Here is a 15439-nt window from a genome sequence, read left to right on the forward strand (position 1 = left end):
ATAACTCTAATGCTGCTTGACAGGAATTCATCTGGGTTGCTTTTTAGTGTAGGGGCTGCACTTGATGAATCTACAACTGTTTATTCATCATATTGTGTTGCTCAGTAAGCCCTTGTCATCAAGAGTTAGTGGGGTCTATCCCACTAGGCAGTACTCCCTAACCTAAATTTCACTCCTAGTCTGGCCACAAAATACCACCATTTTGGTCACAGTATTTTCTTACTTTGGAAAAAAAGCTTAATCTTTTAAAACATAAAGGACTGCAGTAGTCTGTTCCACAGAGTCGTTTGTGCCATTGTGAACACCTGCAGGGTGTATACACCATCATTAAAAAACTAACAATTAATAACTACTAGGAGTATGGGTTTTGATGGTTGCCAAGTGCCAAAAAAGAAAAGCAAAGTCAGCATGAGGTACAAAAAAGCACATAATGTTTTGTACAGTATATCCAGGGTGGCTTCAAGAACAGTGAGAGGACAAAGCTGCAGCCTTTTTTGGTGGCCTTGGGCTTGGAGGTGCTGAGCAATGTGGGATCCTGCTGACTTTTCACGTCAGCAGCATGCATTCAGTACCTCCAAACAGGCCAGAAAGCATCTCAGATTCCAGCTGGACTAATTTTATAGCACACACTGCTATTAATTAGTGAGCATGGAAAAAATCAAAAAGTTCAGTCAGGAAGTTAGGTTATTTTTCCCAGTGGTTAGTTGTAGGAATGTTGGACTAAATACTGCCAAGGAACCAGTAAATCATTTCTAAACAGTCTACTTACAAGGAAACATGGGTGACCAGGGATTATGCAGTAACTACGCATTCAAAATTGGCAAAGTTTTCTGCATTCAAATGTAAAGTCATTAAGACTAAATATATATATTTATGTATTCATAAGGATGAAATGTTTCTGTAGCCTAAATGCTCTCTCATATGAGGAGAGCTCTGTAAATGGAATTTTACCCAGTTGTTGTGTACTTAATCTCTGACTTTTTTTTAAATTTCATTTGCTCTAAATTGCTCTTTATGGCCTAATCTTTGAACTCTAGTGAGCAACTCTCAATTGCTCCTAAGTAAATGTGAAAGTACCCAATGCTGTGGTTCAGCAACCCTATGCTTATGCAAATTGGAAGCTGTCTAGTCATTTTAAAAAGCTCCTCACTGTGCAGAATGATTAAAACTAATTGGAGCGCTTAATTTCTCTCCTCCACCCCTCTGGTTTTTTGGAGTGCAGTCAAGCAGGTTTCTGGAATGCCAGAGCAGTTTCAGATCAAATCAACTCAAAGGAAAGGATTGCATTTAAAAAGAAAACCAGTTTTACATAAGTCAAAGTAACAAGACAAGAGGCAGTAAAATTTGGTGGAGGACAAAATCTGTTTGCAGAACAGTCTGTATTTCCAAAATAGAACTTCAGGAAATAGGGTAGGGTTGTTATAGGGCATTTCTGGGTGCTGTAAGAGCAATGAGGTGCCAGGTAGGAGAATGCAGCTTTTTCTCAAATAAGTTCTGTCTTAGGTTCCCCATGATAAGTTATTAGTTAAGATGATGTATCTACTTAAAGTGAAGATCTTTTCTACAGAGGCAGCCTTGATGGATACCTCCAATCCATATTCTCGTGTCTTCAGTGAACTTGGTGCTTTTGTACCTTGCCAGGTTGAAAGTACAGATCAGTCAAGATCCCTTCCATGGTTTCACCTGGGGAAGTTCAGCAGTTGCTTTCCTCCAGCTGCAGAAAGATCTGGTTTTTAATTAACTTTCAACTTTTATTCAAATGCAGTTTGGGTTATTTGTTTAACTCAAGTTACACAGTTGTATAGTTTTCCAAAGACAAGTAAGTATAAATAAAGTTATCATGAAGACTTTTAGCTCATTTATTCAGAGCTTCATTTTTGTTTTACAAGTGCAAATAGTTTGCCAGATCATTGAATGTGGACTGTATGAACAGCTCCATTATTGCTGCAGAAGTACCCAGAGTCTCAGTCAGAGATTCTCCTCTCACAGCCCCACAAAGGACACGTTCAGTCAAGAAGAGCTGCTGTTTCACATCACAGTCTGCTTTCTCTTGGCTGGATTTTCACTAACGAGCAGAATTATATAAAATTGTGGAATTAACTTACCAGTATCTGTGATGTTTCCTGGCACATCAGAAAAAGTCTGGGAGGTACTCTCCTAGCTTGGACTTTTGAGTGTTTTCCCTCTGCCTCTTCTCTAGCATACATCCTGTGTTCATCTGGAACAGTGACAGCATAAAAGCCAAATAAGTGCCTTCCTGTCATCAGGCCCATAAGCGCCTTCTTCATCCTTGTGGCTTGCATTTGCAGAGCCCCTTTTTAGCTCATAAGGCTTCTAGGTATTAAAAAGAAATTCTGAAAGCTTGTTCCAACCTGAAAGCTACCCCCACGCTTCAGCCTCGGGGTTACAAAGGAACGGTTTCTATTTCTTTATCAAGAGCAGCACAGAGCACAGGGCTGGGGTGTTGCTGGGGAGGGTTTGTTCAAGCAGGAGCCTGGATGAACTGCATGGCAGGTAATCTTCAAGTAATTTCTCCACTGTTGTTTTCCCCCTTTAGTTTGTTGAAGTTGAAGGACAGATCACATCATTAGTTGATCTGCACCCATCCTTCCTAAGGAAGGGTTACCGACGGGAAATCTTCATCGCTATAGTGTGTTTCCTTAGCTATCTTCTGGGACTAACTATGGTGACTGAGGTAAGTAGTACCAATGCTGCAAATTGCCTTCTTTTTTAGCCATTTTTCAGGCCAGTCTTAGCTATGATTGAGACTGCAAAGAATTATAGACTCAGAGGAGAAGTGTTTTTTAAATGGACAGAGCATCTCTCGTCCCTAGATCTGAAAGCATTTTGAATGGGAGTTATATGTCCCTTCCCTTTTCAGTCACAGGAACAGAAACATGCAACCTCATTAAATTCAATCTGATCTCAGGTACCAGTCAGCATGAGTATGAGTATTAACATCTAGTTCTAAATGATGTAACATAGAGGAAACCTTCAACCAAGCACTTTAAGAACCCATCCAGTGGCATGCAGGGAAAGAGATTTTTATCTTAGTTACACAGATTTGAATTAATTAAATACCACTGGGTTTATTCTAGTATAAACAAGACAGGAATATGTTCCAGTGCCTGCACTGTTGTGATATTTATCTTCAAAATAAAACCCAAGTCAGATTTTAAAATCAACTGAAAGAGCATGAGTGTGGGAGGTAAACTAGCACCTGTAACAAAGATGCCTAAACCCCACAGTTTTTCAAATGAAAGTGCAGTGTAAGAGTAGAGTCTAACAGCAGAGTATAAATAGAGTTATAAAACAAAAAATGAACTATTTTCATGAAAGTAGCCCTTTCACTTAATAAGTAAATGAAGATCCTCCTGATGAACTGACTTTCATATTTAGTCTTTTTAAGGTATTAATGTTAGGAGGTAAGCATTTGTTTCTTTAAATGCCCATCCTAAAATACTTGTAAGAAAGAAAGATTTAAGTGTCTCAGTAGATTATATTAAGTGGCTTAATTTTGTTTAATCATTGTCTTGTTTGGAGTTATTCCTGTAGTAAACATGCATATTCCCTGGGAAAGGTAATGCCAAATATTTACTTTACCTATTTGCTAGATGCTGCTTCTTGTTGGACAGGAGTCAGTGGGATATGTTGGTAGATGTTACTGGGAGCTGGGCCTGAATTCTTGTTGTTTTTTTTTTTTTTTCCTGTGGGATCTTAACCAAATGTGTCTCTTTTACAGGGTGGCATGTATGTTTTTCAACTCTTTGACTACTATGCAGCTAGTGGTGTATGCCTTTTGTGGGTTGCATTCTTTGAATGTATTGCTGTAGCCTGGGTTTATGGTAAGTGAGAATCCTTTCATCTCATAACTTTTGATGAATCAGTGACAATTTTTCTAGCCAAATATATAATCATCAGCCACCCCAGAGCCTTCTTCCCAGCAACAGACACATGCCATTAATATAAATTTGCCCTGACCTCTTGGAGACAAATTTGCATCTGGGATGAATCCAAACTCCAGTGTTTTTTCCACAAAAAATGAGTACTCTTCCATTGCTAATTAATAAGGGCACAATTAAGTATTTTCATGTGTTAAGTTTAGAGGTGAGAGTTGAAAGTGTGGCCAGCCGTGAAAATTTTTGTTTGTCTCTGAGAATTTCTTTTCAGAGCTGCAATGTCTGCAGGGACAAGCCAATCAAACAGAAAGTACAAAAAGAAAGCTGAAAGTATATTCTGCCCCATTACTTTTGGCAATGCCAAGCACCACAGTCTGACAGTGGCCTCTCTAGCTGCCTGAGCTGTGGCTGGGGAATAATCAGATGCGTGCCGATTAGGACTGGTGATTTCTCTGATTCTCCATGAATTCCATCGCCTCGGAAAAGCAAAACAAACAAAGTCAGATTTCTGTAGAAGCAGGTGCACTGTTTGCTGTCAAGTCTTTCCCATGGTGATCCCTCTGGGAAGTTCAGGGAGAGTCTGGAGAGAGGAGAGGGGGTGTGACAGGGGCAGGAGAGATTAGCATCGCGCTCCTGCAGCCAAATAATGAGGGGAGGGCGAGATTAGAGATCCCCCAACCTTTGAGCTTTTCAAGAAAATGGTCTTGGACTTCACAGCTGTGGAAAGTATTTGAAGAATACATCTGACACCCTCATTTTCCCTTTAAATACCCCTTAGGGAGCCAAGGAAAGCAGCTTTAATCCCACAGTATTTGCAGGGCTTTTATTTGCTCGATTCTTACAGGCGCTGATAATATTTATGATGCCATTGAGGATATGATTGGATACAGACCTGGTCCCTGGATGAAGTGGAGCTGGATTGTGATCACACCAGTTCTCTGCGTGGTGAGTACTGACCTGTGCTCTTTCAAGCCTTATGCCTGGCAGTGCTAAGCCACCTCTTGCTGCTTCTCCTCAAGGGAAGGCTGTTGCAATCAGAGGCCAATTTGCAAAGAGAAGCTGAAGGCTTGAACATACCTCTCAAAGACATGATGTTCTCAGATGTCAGCTGTTAACATGACAGCTCTCTAGTCTCTACTGTGCCTGCACAAATTGCAGTTGGCTACATTTAAGTGAATTTTTCTTAGGATTGGCAAAATTCTACATTCGTGAAGAGAAAACTCACTCTCCAAAGAGCAGTCCCTACTTTAAGATATAAGACTCCTAGGCTGTTGTAATAAAAAGACTTTAGCAGTCTGGGGCAGACCTTGGCATGAAGTATTTCATTGGGTGGAAAGCACATCCTGGTAATCTTGCAGTGTACAGCAAATAGTTGAGCCGTGAAGAAGAATTGGCAGTGTACTGCAGCTGTTCAGCACCATCTCATAGCACCCTGTCATCACACAGCAGATGCTATAAGCAGATGCAGATGCTCTTCCAATGATTGAAATGGAAGAACAATTCCCCCATTCGTTTAAAATACATGTGGTATCCATCAGCTCTGCCTTTCACTGCCTGTCTTCCCCAGGGCCAGTGGTTGCACCAGAGCCCTACTGCTTTAAGCATTTTTTTGATCCTCACTTTGTTTTCCTTTCTCATCCACAGGGGTGCTTTATCTTTTCTTTGGCCAAGTATAAACCACTGACCTACAACAAGGTCTACACATACCCAGACTGGGCAATTGGCCTGGGCTGGGTTCTTGCCCTTTCCTCCATGATCTGCATCCCTATGGTGATGGTCATCCGCATCATTCGGTCAGATGGGTCACTCATTGAGGTAAGAACAACCAATTGTCTGTCTAGAGGAGAAAGGGAGCTTTAACTTGTTGTGTTTTATACAAAGTAATGCTTGGAAAACTGCCACCTTTCCCAGGTAAGGCAAATAAGACTGTTAAAGATCACCTGTCCTCTGGGCAAACAGTAGAAAGAGAACAAACACAAAGCCTTCTGTCCTCAGATAAACACCAAGTGATTTTACTCATGTCCCACTTGTGCAGCTTCCAGCTTGGCAAATCATTACCTCCACGTGCAGACAAACATTCAAGGACTGGGGTGTTTCTGAGTCTCAGGTTTCTCTTCTCCAGCCCCCAGGGACGCAGAAGCACCATCCTGAAAATTGCTGGGAAAGCAAGATAGAGAGAGACCTGGGTCAAACCCGGTTGTGTGAAAACTCATTGAATTTCAAGGAAATTCAGATACACCTGTGGACTATATGGCTCTTAGGCATGTCCTTCACTGTGAGGGACTAAATAAAATTCAAACCCTCTTGACAGAGGGCTTGACTTTTTAGCTTTTTTAATTTGTGTTTATTTCAAACTGAAACACTGGATCCAGATTGCCCTGGTATTTGGAAAACTTTGTGTCTGATTAAGACTTGACAGTGCAGATTCCCTCAGTTTCGGATTTGCAGGAAATTTCTTGCACTTTGCAGTTCAGTCTGGGCTCCTGTAATTGTTTTTTTTCTTGCACTGGAAAGTTTTTAGAGGCTGTGCAAGCATGAAACTTAGCAATTCTCTTCAAAGTTTTCAGACTAGTTTTGTTTTTGCCTAACAAGTTAATCTTAAATGCAGCTCAGGGTATTCTTGGAAAAGAAACTGGGAGACTTTGGGTTAGGAAAAAAGAGAATAGGATTTAAAAAAATACCAAACCCAAACATTTCTCAGAGCACAAACACTTGCACTTGTTCTCGTCCAAGTGTTAATGGCCTTTTTCAGCTGTGGCCAGGGCATAAGTGTTAATTTTCCTGTCTACATTGTCACCATTGTCACCATGAGAGACAAGTCTAAAAGTAGCCAAAACATTGTTCAAAGACCATGTTAGGAAAGGAAGGAGAGCAAACACTGGTCAGATGCCATTCAATCCTTCCTTTGTGAATTGAGATGTAGGACAGAAGTTGCCACTTGGCAGTGAAGGCTGGGCCGAGAGGCAGAGCTGTTTCTAAATGAGGAAGGAGGATGCACATCATTTGCAGCACTGAAAGCCCAATGTGCAGGACGCTGGGTAATGCTCCTGCCTGACTTCCCTGCCCCAAATCAGGCTCTGCAGCTGAGCAGGAGTTGAAGGCTCCACAGATCCCCACATCCTTACAGAGCCACGCCACACATCTCCCACAGCCGCCATCCCTGTCCTTGGAATGCTGGTCCTGCACATGAAGGCACAGAGGCCTTCTCCTCATCTCACCCGTGCTTTCCTCACGGGAAAGAGGGTGAGAGGCCTTCTGCCCATCTCACCTCTGTGTGAGTTTGCTGGCCCCAAGCTGGGCAACTCCCTGCGGGCTCCCCTGGCAGGGGAGACCCTCCTGGAGCAGTTCTGTGTCAGGAACGAGAGACGCATTGGACTTTTTCGGTCTTCAGCTTCTGTTTATTGTTATCTTATCAAAACTTCAGCACGCTGTCTGCACCAGACCCTGTGTGCAGGAAAAACAGCACAAAAATGGCTAGCAATCTCTTGTTACAAGGCCTTTTAAGTCTAATCAAAAACTGAGCTACCCAATTAAGAAGTGACACCTTAATTATTTTCCTTTCTAACCCAATAACTGACCCCTAAAGACCTGCAATGCAGATTTTTCTACCCAATTACAAGACACCACTAAAACCCAAGAAGAAAGAGGAAGAAGAAGAAAGAAGAAAGGAACTCAAGACAACACCCTATATCCTCCATCTTGAACCCATCTATAACATACTAAAAATCCTAAAACCTAAATTTCTCACCCAAGTGACATACTATATTACTATCTACAATCTATTTCACACTTTTGTGGTTTCTAGTTAACTTTGAGGCTTAGGAAGTTTTCTCCATGAATGAGGGTCAAAGTCAGTGCTCCCCTGGGGGTCAGGACACCCCAGAGCAGATAGAAATATTCCCGGTGCCCTGGGTTTCCACACCTCTGCTTTCCTCAGAGGCTTTCTGCTCATCTCACCTCTGCTTTCCTCAGAGGCCTTCCGCTCTTCTCACCTCTGCTGTCCTTCTCTCTTGCAGAGGATAAAGGCGGTGGCTGCCCCCAAGGAAGTGAATCGGTGGTCCAAAGAAACGGAGAGTGGCACCCCCTTCTGCCCCAATGGAACTTCGAATGGTGGATTGATCAAGCCAACTCATATCATTGTGGAAACCATGATGTGAGCTCTCTCTGTGAGAGGATAAACCTGCTTTAACTGCCGTTTACTAACCATAGATTCTCATAGGACCAGGTTTACAGAGCTTTATATTTGCACTAGGATTTATTTTTATTTCTCACAGAGAAAGTTATTTTTTGTGTGTGTTTTTTTTTTTTAATATTTTGTAAGGTAATCACAGCAGACGTCTCTCTGTAGAGGGAGAGCTTTCATATCAGACTAGACATATTACAAGAATTTACTATTATTGGGTTTTTTTAAATATATATATCTTTATCTCTAAATATTATACACCTTACCACTTGAATTGATTGTCTTGCCAGCAATACATTCAAGTCTCAGAAAGCAATTTTAGGTGCTGGTATGGTTGGGAGCAGGGTAACCTACAGAACACACAAAAGGAGCTCTGTTGAGAGATACATTTTTTTAAAAATGCTGTTTCAAGAGAATTTTCAAAGGTGTAGTATTTCCACCCTCTGGTTCAGCTGTGGTAAACGACAGGCGTCAGGGTCACTTTAGGGAGTGGGTAGAGCTTTGTTTAGTGCAGTCCCTGGAGAAGGATATAGCCACACAGCTGGAGTGGAGAGTTTGCGAGGGATGCAGAGAAGCTGGATGTGAACAATCTTGTGGCTGTACTTCCCAGGGACAGCACTGGGACCCTGTCACACCATCTGAGGAGAACGTGAGGAAGGCATATGCAGGATTTGGCATGATTCAGTCTTTTTTTCTTACTGTTTTTAAATTTTTTGAGGTTTTCTTTTCAAACTTAAATGCCTGCTGTTTGTGTGTGAGCAGGGAGGTTGAGTACCTGCTCCTGAGTTTCCCAGCAAACTGTATTTTGGTGTGGTGGCACTGGTGTAAACTTGAATTCTGCAGACTGGGAGGGCAGCCTGTCCCCAGGACAGCAGAGATGAGCACAGAGCACCAAGAGGGAAAAAGCAGCACCTGCTCTCTGGGTGCTTCAGGTGTTTGCTCCCTCATTTGGACTTTGGTTTGAGCAGGAAAATAAAGGAATCACTACTGGACTCTGACAGTCCAGAGGTGAACACAAACCAGGTCATCTCTGACAGGAGGAACAAAACCTGGTGTAACAAAACACTCACCTGGTGTAACTGGCATTGATAACAGACATGTTGTTAATAATAATAGTAATGATGATAATAATATCACACAGCAAACAGGTGCTTTTCATCCATGTATCTCAAAAATGCTTTTCCAAGTTCAGTAACCAGGATTTGCTTTATTTATTTATTGGGGGTGGGGGGGAGGTCATTGCTGTTGGAGGAACAGACAAAAGGACTACGTGAGTCCCGTGTTACTAAATAGCAGTAGTGGACCTAGAGGCCCCAGTCTCCTTGCTCATAATTAGATTAACCCATAATTTTATTTTATTTTACTTTATTTTATTCTATTTTATTTTATTTTAGGGGGGCTGGAGGGTGGCAAACATATTTATGATTCTTATCTGCTGAAGAGACAGGGCTCTTTGGAATTTAAATTAAAGCAGAGGGAACACATAATACTGAAATATCTTGTGTTGGCCAGAAGGAATCGGGTACCATTCCAGGTGAGACTGGGAAGTGAAGAGAAACCCCTACAAGGAGTATAGGAATGGGGATTCCACTTCATGTAGTGTATGTGAATATTTCTGTGGGGAATTGGATCCCTGAAAACTGTCCAAAACATGGACAAAAGCCTTTTTCTCAGTTTTTCTTTTTTTTCTTTTTTTCTTTTTTTTTTTTTTTTTACTTGAGCAGGTTGTGCTGGGAACGGGTTCTCTGGCAAAACTCAGCCTTGTCATGTGGGCATTGTATTAGAGGGAGAGAGGTTTTTTTTCTTATGATACCACAGGTAGTCTATCCAAAGGTATTTAGAAGAAATGCTTGATAAAAGCAGAGTTTGTATCTGCTTATTCTGTTGTAAGCTTAGTCTGTCAAGGCAGAGGTTGTCACTTATTTAAACAGGAACATAAACAGTTCTTAACATTCCTACACAGTAGCTTTATTTCATTTTTTCTTGTCCCATGTGCTAGCTGGCCACAGCAGCACAAACATTTCTTAACTTGTTGGTTTCCCTGTAATGGGGAGATTTAAAACTAAGAGATGGACCAAACTAATTATTAATTATTAAAGAAGAACATTGCTGTATCTATAACTTCCAAATCCTTCTAGTTTGAATTCGTAGATACTTTTACAACAGAGAGCAGAGTTGCAGCAATAAAACCAGCCATGGTAGAATTGTGTTTTGTTTTTTTTTGGTTGCTGTATTATGAGAGTACTGAAGGAAACTTTTGCACAGCTGGAGATGGCAAACATCTAAATGACACCTGCTGGGCCAGTAGCAGAAACCACCCAAAGTTACAGGAGGAATTCTGAGAGCCAGTGGGTGTCATCAAATGTGCCCAAAATAAAGAAATATGCATGCAGCAATTTTATTTTTTTAACAATCAAAGGCAAGGAAATGTAACCAAAACCACTCTCTTAGTGGGCTTCAGCTTGGACTCTCATTTTTGAGTTACAATCAGTGTCTGCAGTAAACAGACACGGGTGAAGACGAAGTAGAAGGTTAGGGGGGTCTAAATTAATGGTTTTTGTGAGTGCAGATGAAACACTGATGCTTGATTTATTTCTTTTATATATATATACATTGTCATACAACTGTGTTTGAGATTATATAGTTTGCACATGACATTTGTGCCATAGAGCTGAGACAAGCTTTAGTTAGGGAAAAAAATGGTTTGGCTACGTCAAAGATGTCACCAGCAAGTCAGCTGGGTGTTTAGGCATCTCCTGTGTTGTGGAGAGTGTCTTAGTGGGAAGAACCAGAGGGATAATACTACACCTTTCAAAATACAACTACCAGAGAATAGAACCCAGCCCCATTTCTGTACAAACTGTGCCATTCAAATCAGTCGCTTCCATGTTCCAAGTGAAAAGGTCTCGCACATATGCAACAACCTCATTGAAGATTCTCTGTGTCAGCTTCCCTGGCCCTGCTGTGCTCTTCAGCACGACTGCAAGGGAGGGCTGGGACTCACCAAGAGCCAAGAAATCATTGTTTCTGGAAAACAGTTCCCCTCTCCCCTCCTCCCTCCCCTGACAAAAAAAAAATGTACTTAATTCCTCTTGTTTTATCTGGGGTTTGAGTTCCAGTGAGCACATTTGCATTTTTACAGTTTGGGGTTTTTACCTGACAATTTTATCAGATTTCTAAACTTTTCTTGGTGATTAATTTGCATTTCAATATGATCCTCTGCCAAATTTATTAAAACATAATTTTTTTAAAAAGTTTGTGTTTTCTACCTATTTTGACTGCAAAGACAACTGATTTTTTTTCCAATATTTACTTGTTTAAACTCTTATGACGTATTTTACCTGTTTTGTGTAAATGAGGAACTCTGTGTTAAAGCATCATGACTAGTTATAGATGAACTGGTTTGGATCTGGGAAAACAGTGCAGTTTTGGCATGAGATCTTTAGAACCAGATCCCTGAGATTTAAGCCAGCCTAAACCAAGACAACACGCACACCTTTTCATGTTTCATGTACCTTTGTATTCATGGGGTCTTCTGGGCTTGAAAACAGCAGAGTTTCAGCAGTATTTATTTCCAGCTGAACTGAAATCAAGAGATAGTAGAAATGTAAAGGGGAACATTTCCCCATGAAATTTTTCTAATCTATTTCTTATTTTTCTCAATTTTCCAAACCTTTTCAGTTCACCTGTCACTAGTGATGATCTCTCTGAATGAGTACCTTTCCTAAGGGACTTTACCAGTAGTCTGTATCTCAGTGTTTAAACAGTATGATTTCATAAATAGAACTGGTTTTTTATTGTTGTTGTTGTTATTATTCTATTTTTCCTTCTCATCTATAGTTTTCCTTTTCATCTGGTCCAAACAGATCCACACACTTAGAAAAGTCCTCTTTCAAGTTTGAGATAGTAGGTCCACAATGGATTTGTTCTTGTGTTGTAAATGAAAATACAAAAGCCTGGCAGCTGTATTTGCAATCTAGAGCAGTGCTGGTGGCCACCCCACAGCAGCAGCACAGCTCCTGGAATTCGGGGTGGAGGGGAGTTAGGTAGAATCTGCTGAAACAGCTCAGCAAAATTGATTTTCACTGCTGTTCTTGAGGAGAGGACAAAATGAGAAAAAGAAGGGGGAAAAAAATAGTGCAGCCTTAGAGTTGCTGTAACAGCAAGAAAACCCCAACAACATCAGCAGAGCTTTTATTGTCGCCGCCGGGACAGCACCTCCTGCAGCTGTTTCCAGCCCTGTGTTCATCCTCCTTTCCCAACTGCAGATGCTCCTGGTTCCTCTTCTTTCTCTCAGCATTAGATAACTCAAGTAGATCTGAAGACACATGGACATCTCCATTCAATAGATCTTTTCCAAGTCTCCTCCTGGTCTGTTTTTATTTGCTAAGGAGACTTTCTGTTTTGTTGAGGTTGTGCTTTCTCATTTGAGTTCAAAGCTCCCACTTGTTGCATCACTGGCAAACTTCCAGCTGTGGGAGAAGGATTTGAACACTTTTGAATAACTGATTATTAGCTTCCATGCCTTGTGGTCCCTGCAGGATCACTCATGGAGGCATAATGTATATAAAATGTTAAATAAGCTGTGCATTGAATGCAGTGGACAAGTTAGTTAAGCAGCTCAAGTATGCTTGGAAGAAAGATGACCCTGACATCATTTCCAAGGAGATTCAATGGAAGTTGCGCACTTTCAGTAAAAAGAATAAAAATAAATCTGTGTTTCAGTAGACTAGTAGATGAAATCTTCCACCCTCATATGCACGCACACAGTGGGGACATTGCTTCTATTCCTAGGCTGCAAATCATGTGTGTAAATCTTGCCAAGCTGTTCAGGATGAGGATTGAGGAGGTTTAGGCACCACTTGCCTGCAAAGAGCCAACCTGCCAGGCTGTCCAAACGGTCTTTCCTAAATGGGCATGGTGGAAGAGGGAAAGTAATAACAAAACCCTGGACCATGGCCCCTCCAAAGAAGCCTTAAGGTTTGATTTGTAAGCTCTTCTGGCTCCTTGTAGGCACCACATGGCTCCTGGCATGGGAGGTTGGGTGTGGTGTGGGTTCAGGCAGCTGCCCTGGACTTGTTTTCTCCGAAATCAGCATCCAAAGCCTTGTGGTTAGGATTGACGTGTAGTTGTGTATTTGTATATTTGCATGAGCAAAGGTCAGGAACTGTCAGACCTTGGTAGCTTGTTTTATTTCTTATACTCAAAGATAAACTTAAGAAACAAAGTATTTAGTTGATTTGGTGACACTTGACATTTAAGAAACCATTGAACTTGTGCAAAAGAGGTGCCCTGAGCTCCATATTTTGGTCACAAAAATTTTCTTATGGTGTTAGCAGTCAATTTGAGTCTATGGGAAAGATTGCTCAAGAGACACTTGAATATAACCAGCACCAGCACCCACTGGAAAACTGCCAGAATATAACCAGCCCCACACCCTCTACCAGATTGTGGCTCTTTTCTGCCAGCCCAAAAGAAATGTGTACATGGACAATGCTTCTCTGAAAAAAAGAATCTCAGTTTGTTTGTTTCTATTAAAAATAAACAGAAAAAGTCACATTCTTTGTGTGGTTTTTTTCCAGTTGTCATTGGGAATTGGTGATTTCAATTTACCTATGTCCTAAAACGAGCAGAAATAGCCTGGGATACCATTTGACCAGAAAACAGGGACAAGCTCAAAATTTTGCAGGTTGAAAACTTTAGGAAAACAAATCACCCACCCATCCCCATCAAAGATGCAAAACTTTGGTGACAGGGTTTGTGCTTGGAAAAGAGCCTGACCCTGCTGGTAATGTTGGGCAATTGAATGGCAGACACAGCCTTTTTGTATTGCTGATGTGTCCTCATTTGAAAGAATCAGTAGAAGTGTCAGAATTTAATTACCACGAGTTTAGGAGTAAAGTAAATTGAAGATAATTTTAAAGAGGCAAGTTTGGGAGGCTTGTTCCCTGTGGCTCTGCAGTGCACAGTGGGACGGTGCTGCTCACTTTCATATTTGCAGCACAGGGAAAACGTGGCTTGACTTGAGGAATCAGAAGAAATAATGGGAGGAGAAAAAAGCTATTTAAAAACAATAATAAAACTCGATGATGCTAAGGAGCTGTGCACGTGGCATGTGTGTGTGCATTTGTGGGGGAAGGCTTCAGCCCTGTAGCACAGTGAGCACGATACACACTGTTCCTAAATGTACCTGCTTCTGCAGCTGAGATGTTAGAAAGAGTTGAAATTTTTTTCACTATATAAAGAAAAAAAATTAAAAAAAAAAAAACAACAACAAACAAACAGTGGCAAAATTATGTTGAGAGGCTGGTAAAACAAACAAAACCTGAGGGGGCAAGTTGAGATAGTTCATGACCTGCTCCTGTCCTGGAAGCCAGCGCTGGTCTCTCAGCATCGCAGCATCCCAGTACTGTTCTGAAGTGCTCGTTATTCAGTAAGATGTTATTTTTCTCCAGTGTAATGTTGTGATTGTTACCTGATAATGTTGCCAGGGACTTCACATAGTAAGAGGTGATCCATCTTGTTTGATGTGTTTGGCTAAAAAACAGTGGTGTTTTTTTAATTATTTAAATTCCTAGCAACTGTGACTACAGTAATGTGATAATGAGTAGCACATGCAGCAAGGAGGCGAGGGCGATGATAGCCTCCTTAAAAATGTCATCTGAACTTTTTTTAAAGAAAAAAAACATTAAAAATATTTTTAAAACATTTTAAAACATTTTTTTGTGTGTTCCAAAACGGAATATTTGTATTTGAAAAAAACCTTGGAGTGTAATTTAATCCTAAACCCCCCTAGCCTTTGTGTATATGGTAAATGTTTGTATTTTGCAGTTTCTGTTTTGCTTTTTAGATAAATAAAATGTATATGGATATTTTTAAGTCATCTTTGCTTTTTTAGATGAGTTTGTAATCACCTTATAACTGAAAATAAAACTTTCCTTTATAAACCAGCTATGCTCTTGGACTTTTTTCTTTTTTTGGGTCTTTGAGTAGCTCAGTTTTTCCTTCAAACCTGATACTTATTTTGGGGGTTTTGGTGTGGGGGTATTTTTCCCTTATAAAATACTATATATATATATATATATATATATATATATATATATATATATATGAAATATGTGTAATCACTAACTTCACATCTGTCATGGTCTCACCCTGGTTGGCAGCACAGCCCCACACACAGCCACGCACTCACCCCCTCATTCAGTGGGATGGGGAGAGAGTCAGAAGGGTAAAAGTGAAAAAATTCATGGGATACAAGTTAATAAATAGCAAAAGAAAAAGGGGGTGAGGAAAAAAATACCCACAACAAAATACATCAAAGAGATAAAAAACAAAATTAAAAAACCCAAGAGAT

At 40.7% G+C, this 15439-nt stretch overlaps 1 protein-coding gene across 9 annotated transcripts in view; it reads left to right on the forward strand.

Annotated features, from left to right (window-relative positions):
- Positions 1–14131, forward strand: part of SLC6A6 (solute carrier family 6 member 6) — a 93546-nt gene extending 79415 nt beyond the window's left edge. For all 9 annotated transcript variants that reach the window (XM_068201989.1, XM_068201985.1, XM_068201986.1 and 6 more), the window contains 5 exons: positions 2558–2695; positions 3743–3845; positions 4744–4844; positions 5544–5714; positions 7916–14131. In XM_068201989.1, the coding sequence (XP_068058090.1) occupies positions 2558–2695; positions 3743–3845; positions 4744–4844; positions 5544–5714; positions 7916–8056 (654 nt within the window). In that variant the 3' untranslated portion in view covers positions 8057–14131. The remainder of the gene's footprint in view (positions 1–2557; positions 2696–3742; positions 3846–4743; positions 4845–5543; positions 5715–7915) is intronic.
- The last annotated feature ends 1308 nt before the right edge of the window (positions 14132–15439 follow it).

This window comes from Anomalospiza imberbis, chromosome 11, assembly GCF_031753505.1.
Source record: "Anomalospiza imberbis isolate Cuckoo-Finch-1a 21T00152 chromosome 11, ASM3175350v1, whole genome shotgun sequence".
NCBI classification, from domain to species: Eukaryota; Metazoa; Chordata; class Aves; order Passeriformes; family Viduidae; genus Anomalospiza; species Anomalospiza imberbis.